Below are 7,500 nucleotides of genomic sequence, written 5' to 3' on the forward strand. Positions count from 1 at the left end.
CGGTCGATCTCCCCGAGCAACAGGTTCCTGCAGACAGCCACACACACGTTAACGCCAATAACACACTACATATCTAAACATATCGGGGAGGTAGCCGGTAACCGGGAGCAGTGAACCGAGCTGTAATGTAACCCTACAGGACTAATGTTTAGCAGCAGTTAGAGTCCACTAAAGGTTCTGTTGTTGCTGCTGACAGACTCAGATTATTATTGTAAGTGTCTGACAACATTATGGGATGGATCCCTACAGAGATAGACCTTTTAGTTAAAGAGTAAGATCCATTTAGTTTAACATCAAACAGCCCCGAAATCACCATCACCAAACTCCACCACACTCCATGTAAATAATCAGGACTTTTAGCGTGTATAGAGCCAGCATATCTCCACATGTAAATGGGTGAATTAAGGGTTTATTTCAACCAAACCAGAGTGGTGATTTACATGTGGAAATATGCTGGCTCTATAGACACTAAAAGTCCTGATTATTTACATTGAGTCTGGTGGAGATATGCTGGCTCTATACAAGGTAAAAAACCTGATTATTTACATGAAGTCTGGTGGAGATATGCTGGCTATATACACACTAAAAGTCCTGATTATTGTTTCATGTTGAACTAAAAGGATCTTACTCTTTAACAAAAAGGTCTATCTCCGTAGGGATCCATCCCATAATGTTGTCAGACACTTAGAGTAATAAACCTTTCATTACTTCTTTTCCTTATGTCCTTATTCCCTTCCTTCCCTTTCTCTCTCGCTTCCTTCCTTCCTCCCTTCCTTCCTTCCCTTTCCTCTCTCTCTCCCTCCCTTCCTTCTTTCCATTTCCTCTCTCCCTACCTCCCTTTCTTCCTTCCTTCCTTCTTTCCTTCCTTTTCCTGTCTTCCTTCCTTCCCTTTCCTTCCTTCCTTCCTTCCTTCCATCCTTCGTTCCTTCGTTCCTTCCTTCCCTTTCCTCTCTCCCTTCCTTCCTTCCGCCCCTTCCTCTCTTCTTTCTCCTTCCTAATGATTAACCCTCTCATAAAAGTCTCAGACACTAAATAATAATTATAAAAATAATAAAAATATAAATAAAATAAATAATAATAATGATAATGATAATGATAATAATAAAATAAAATAATAATAATATAATAATATAAATAATAATAATAATGATAATAATAATATAAATAATAATAATAATATAAATAACAATAACAATAACAATAATAATAATAATAATAATAATATAAATAACAATAACAATAATAATAATAATAATAATAATAATAATAATAATAATAATAATAGGCCTATATATCCCACCTCTCTTTGTACAGTTCCTCCTGGTGATGGTCGCTCATCCGTCCGTCCGCTCCGCTGATCACAGCTGTTTTAGGCGGCGCTCCGTCCAGGAAGTGATGCGGCATCATGGCGGAGGCCGCGGCGGCCTCGGCCCCGGACGCCGAGCTCAGACGGGACGGAGCTCTGCTGGGAGGCTCCGCCCCCCCCAGGCCGTCTGCCAGCAGCCGCAGGTTGTGAGGCTGATGCTTCAGTTCGTAGTAGTTAGTCAGGTCCATGTGGAGCTCTATGGAAACATCCCATAATATACTACAGTAGTTAGTCAGGTCCATGTGGAGCTCTATGGAAACATCCCATAAAATACTACAGTAGTTAGTCAGGTCCATGTGGAGCTCTATGGAAACATCCCATAATATACTACAGTAGTTAGTCAGGTCCATGTGGAGCTCTATGGAAACATCCCATAAAATACTACAGTAGTTAGTCAGGTCCATGTGGAGCTCTATGGAAACATCCCATAATATACTACAGTAGTTAGTCAGGTCCATGTGGAGTTCTATGGAAACATCCCATAATATACTACAGTAGTTAGTAAGGTCCATGTGGAGCTCTGAGAGAACATCCCATAATATACTACAGTAGTTAGTCAAGTCCATGTGGAGCTCTGTGGAAACATCCCATAATATACTACAGTAGTTAGTCAAGTCCATGTGGAGCTCTGTGGAAACATCCCATAATATACTACAGTAGTTAGTCAGGTTCATGTGGAGCTCTATGGAAACATCCCATAATATACTACAGTAGTTAGTCAGGTCCATGTGGAGCTCTATGGAAACATCCCATAAAATACTACAGTAGTTAGTCAGGTCCATGTGGAGCTCTATGGAAACATCCCATAATATACTACAGTAGTTAGTCAGGTCCATGTGGAGCTCTATGGAAACATCCCATAAAATACTACAGTAGTTAGTCAGGTCCATGTGGAGCTCTATGGAAACATCCCATAATATACTACAGTAGTTAGTCAGGTCCATGTGGAGTTCTATGGAAACATCCCATAATATACTACAGTAGTTAGTAAGGTCCATGTGGAGCTCTGAGAGAACATCCCATAATATACTACAGTAGTTAGTAAGGTCCATGTGGAGCTCTGAGAGAACATCCCATAATATACTACAGTAGTTAGTCAGGTCCATGTGAAGCTCTATGGAAACATCCCATAATATACTACAGTAGTTAGTCAGGTCCATGTGGAGCTCTATGGAAACATCCCAAAATATACTACAGTAGTTAGTCAGGTCCATGTGGAGCTCTATGGAAACATCCCAAAATATACTACAGTAGTTAGTCAGGTCCATGTGGAGCTCTGAGAGAGGAAGCATCCCATAATATACTACAGTAGTTAGTCAGGTCCATGTGGAGCGCTGTGGAAACATCCCATAATATACTACAGTAGTTAGTCAGGTCCATGTGGAGCTCTATGGAAACATCCCATAATATACTACAGTAGTTAGTCAGGTCCATGTGGAGCTCTGAGAGAGGAAACATCCCATAATATACTACAGTAGTTAGTCAGGTCCATGTGGAGCTCTGTGGAAACATCCCATAATATAATACAGTAGTTAGTCAGGTCCATGTGGAGCTCTATGGAAACATCCCATAATATACTACAGTAGTTAGTCAGGTTCATGTGGAGCTCTATGGAAACATCCCAAAATATACTACAGTAGTTAGTCAGGTCCATGTGGAGCTCTGAGAGAGGAAACATCCCATAATATACTACAGTAGTTAGTCAGGTCCATGTGGAGCTCTGTGGAAACATCCCATAATATACTACAGTAGTTAGTCAGCTCCTCTCCTCTCCTTTCTTTCCTTCCTCTCTCCCTCCCTCCCCTTCCTCTCCTCTCCTTCCTTTCCTTCCTCTCCTCTCCTCTCCTCTCCTCTCCTCTCTCTTTCCTTTCCTTCCTCTCTCCCTCCCTCCCCTTCCTTTCCTCTCCTCTCCTCTCCTCTCCTTTCCTCTCCTCTCCTTCCTTTCCTTTCCTTCCTCTCTCCCTCCCTCTCTTATCACTCCCTCTGACAAACACAATCAGAGTAATTCCTGTAATCTCATCATCAGCTGCTGCACTTAAACCAAATTAAAGGAAATCTAATTCCAGATAAACTGACGAATAAATTAACTGTTTAATTGGACGAGTCCTAACGAGGCAGCTGCAGCCAATCAGGTCGCTTCATTAACGATCGGTCCCAGCAGACGCTCACGCTGACATCCATTAGTCCAGAACCAGAACTACTACCTTCCTTCCTTCCTTCCTCCCTCGCTTCCTCCCTCCCTTCCTCCCTCCATCCCGCCCTTCCCTCCTCCGTTCCTTCCTTCCTCCCTTCCTTCCTCCCTCCCTCCCTCCCTTCCTTCCTTCCTTCCTTCCTTCCTTCCTTCCTTCCTTCCTTCCTTCCCTTCCTCCGTCTCTCTCTCTCTCTCTCTCTCCTTCCCTCCCTCCCTCCCTCCTCCCTCCCCCTCCTTCCTTCCCTCTCTCCCTCCCTCCCTCCCTCCTTCCCTCCCTTCCTCCCTCCCTCCCTCCCTTCCTTCCTTCCTTCCTTCCTTCCTTCCTCCCTCCCTCCCTCCCTCCCTTGCCTTCTCCGTTCCTTCCCTCTTCCCTTCCTCCCTCCTTCCCTCCCTCCCTTCCTCCCTTCCTTCCTTCCTTCCTTCCTTCCTTCCTTCCTTCCTTCCTTCCTTCCTTCCTCCCTCCCTCCTTTTTTTGTTTTTAAGTGTAAAAGCATTTCTGGGATGTTTCAGACTTTCAGACCCATTAAAGTAATTTTTTAAGCCTCATTTGACGATATTTTTGACACTTTTTAGAACCTCCCTCCATCCCCCCCTTCCTTCCCTCCCCCTTCCTTCCCCCCCCCCCCCCTACCCCCTTCCTTCCCTCCCTCCCTCCCTCCCTCCCCCACCCCCTCCCCCCTAGGCCAGTGTAAATCAGTGATTGGGACCTTTGAGTTGGTGCAGCACATCGCTCCGTCCCGACGAGGCCAGAGTTCCCGCCTCCTGCTCCAGTTTACTCTGCAGCTGCTTCAGCACCTCCTGAAACACAGAGTTACAGACACCTGAATGCATCACCAGAAAGAAGAAACACAGAGTTACAGACACCTGAATGCATCACCAGAAAGAAGAAACACAGAGATACAGACACCTGAATGAATCACCAGACAGAAACACAGAGATACAGACACCTGAACGCCTCATTCAACACCTCCTGGAAACACAGAGTTACAGACACCTGAACGCATCATTCAACACATCCACAGAGTTAAAGACACCTGAACGCATCACCAGACAGAAACACAGTTACAGACAGCCGAATGCATCATTCAACACCTCCTGGAAACACAGAGTTACAGACACCTGAACGTATCATTCAACACCTCCTGGAAACACAGAGTTACAGACACCTGAACGCATCATTCAACACCTCCTACATCACCAGACAGAGACAGAAACACACATTTACAGACACGAAGGGACACCTGAATGCATCATTCAAAACCTACTGCATCACCAGACAGAAACAGAAACACACAGAGTTACAGACACCTGAACGCATCATTCAACACCTCCTGGAAACACAGTTACAGACACCTGAATGCATCATTCAACACCTCCTGGAAACACAGAGTTACAGACACCTGAACGCATCATTCAACACATCCTGGAAACACAGTGTTACAGACACCTGAATGCATCATTCAACACCTCGTGCATAACCAGACAGAGACAGAAACACACACAGTTACAGACACCTGAACGCCTCATTCAACACCTCCTGGAAACACAGAGTTACAGACACCTGAACGCATCATTCAACACATCCTGGAAACACAGTGTTACAGACACCTGAACGCATCATTCAACACCTCCTGCATCACCAGACAGAAACACACAGAGTTACAGACACCTGAACGCCTCATTCAACACCTCCTGGAAACACAGAGTTACAGACACCTGAACGCGTCATTCAACACCTCCTGGAAACACAGAGTTACAGACACTTGAATGCATCATTCAACACCTCCTGGAAACACAGAGTTACAGACACCTGAATGCATCATTCAACACCTCCTGGAAACACAGAATTACAGACACCTGAACGCATCATTCGACACTTCCTGCATCACCAGACAGAGACAGAAACACACATTTACAGACACGAAGGGACACTTGAATGCATCATTCAAAACCTACTGCATCACCAGACAGAAACAGAAACACACAGAGTTACAGACACCTGAACGCCTCATTCAACACCTCCTGGAAACAAGGAGTTACAGACACCTGAACGCCTCATTCAACACCTTGTGCATCACCAGACAGAGACAGAAACACACAGTTACAGACACCTGAACGCCTCATTCAACACCTCCTGCATCACCAGACACAAACACACAGAGTGTGTGTTTGTGTCTGTGTGTGTGTGTGTGTGTGTGTGTGTGTGTGTGTGTGTGTGTGTGCGTGTGTGTTGAGAGGATTATGTGCACCAGCTTTGGGTCTTAGCAGGAGATTTTTCTCTCTTTCTGTGTCGCGATTATTTTCAGAAACATGTAGATGATTTTAGATTCGGTGCAGAGTGATTTTCACACACAGAAAATTGTTGTAGAAAAGTGTATTCCTGCACAGACAGACAGACAGACAGACAGACAGACACACAGACAGACAGACAGACAGACAGACAGACAGACAGACACACAGACAGACAGACAGACAGACAGACAGACAGACAGACAGACACACAGAGAGACAGACAGACAGACAGGCAGACAGACCGACCTTCATGCCGGAGGTCTCTGTCTCCAGTTTGGACAGGTGTTGTGAGTTGTCCTCCAGTTCTCTCCTCAGGTGTGAGTTCTCCTTGCGGAGCGCCTCCACCTGGTGGGCCAGCTGATCGTAGGAAGCCACGGCGGCCATCTTTACACAGCACAGCGCCTCCTGCAGGACACAGAGGAGAAGGAGGAGGCTTTAATCAGCACCTCCTGCAGGACACACTGGCTGCGTGGCATGTCAGTTTATATTTGGGCTCTAGAGCTGGGCAATATATCGATATTATATGGATATCGTGATATGAGACTATATATCGTCTTAGATTTTGGATATCGTAATATGACATACTGTACAGGCCAAAAGTTTGGACACACCTTCTCATTCAATGCGTTTCCTTTTTATTTTCATGACTATTTACATTGTAGATTCTCACTGAAGGCATCAAAACTATGAATGAACACATATGGAATTATGTACTTAACAAAAAAGTGTGAAATAACTGAAAACATGTCTTATATTTTAGATTCTTCAAAGTAGCCACCCTTTGCTTTTTTTGATACCTCTGCAAACCCTTGGTGTTCTCTCAATGAGCTTCATGAGGTAGTCACCTGAAATGGTTTTACCTTCACAGGTGTGCTTTGTCAGGGTTAATTAGTGGAATTATTTCCCTTATTAATAAAAAAGCAAAGGGTGGCTACTTTGAAGAATCTAAAATATAAGACATGTTTTCAGTTATTTCACACTTTTTTGTTAAGTACATAACTCCATATGTGTTCATTCATAGTTTTGATGCCTTCAGTGAGAATCTACAATGTAAATAGTCATGAAAATAAAAAGGAAACGCACTGAATGAGAAGGTGTGTCCAAACTTTTGGCCTGTACTGTAAATCTGTTGCTTTTTCCGACATTTTTTGTACGCTTTTTGTCGCATTTTTGTTGACAGAGTTCCTTAAGCCATCGTAGAATTTAGCTAATCAAGAAAAAACAATGATTACCTTCTTTTTAACAACAACCTGTTTCTCAGCCTGAATATGAAAACTCTCTCCGCTTCTTCTGGGGGAATTTCTGACTCTCAGAGTCGGCAAATCTGCCCAAATTCTGCTTTGAATGTCACGTAATTACAGTTTAAAAAACACTTTCCTGTGTTTTTGGTTTGGCGCACAACTAGGCGTGCCAAAATCTATTGTGAACCCAAATTGATATATACGGGCCGGATCTAAATCTGCAACGGGCCCGATTTGGCCCGCGGGCCTTGAGTTTGACACGCGTATTTTAAAGGCTGCATTACAGTAAAGTGATGTCATTTCCTGAACTTACCAGACTGTTATAACTGATCTATTATTAACCTTTACCCACTTAGTCATTATATCCACATTACTGATGATTATTTATCTAAAAGCTCATTGTGTAAATA

At 43.8% G+C, this 7,500-nt stretch overlaps 1 protein-coding gene across 1 annotated transcript in view; it reads right to left on the reverse strand.

Annotated features, from left to right (window-relative positions):
- Nucleotides 1–6,249, reverse strand: part of apc2 (APC regulator of WNT signaling pathway 2) — a 45,278-nt gene extending 39,029 nt beyond the window's left edge. Inside the window, exons 1-4 of the mRNA XM_028588355.1 lie at nucleotides 6,096–6,249; nucleotides 4,265–4,355; nucleotides 1,301–1,562; nucleotides 1–27 (exon numbers count right to left, since the gene is read on the reverse strand). The exon at nucleotides 1–27 is cut by the window's left edge and continues 82 nt beyond it. Coding sequence (XP_028444156.1) covers nucleotides 1–27; nucleotides 1,301–1,562; nucleotides 4,265–4,355; nucleotides 6,096–6,233 — 518 coding nt within the window. The 5' untranslated portion in view covers nucleotides 6,234–6,249. The remainder of the gene's footprint in view (nucleotides 28–1,300; nucleotides 1,563–4,264; nucleotides 4,356–6,095) is intronic.
- Nucleotides 6,250–7,500: the final 1,251 nt, after the last annotated feature.

Source organism: Perca flavescens, chromosome 9 (genome assembly GCF_004354835.1).
Source record: "Perca flavescens isolate YP-PL-M2 chromosome 9, PFLA_1.0, whole genome shotgun sequence".
Classification (NCBI taxonomy): domain Eukaryota; kingdom Metazoa; phylum Chordata; class Actinopteri; order Perciformes; family Percidae; genus Perca; species Perca flavescens.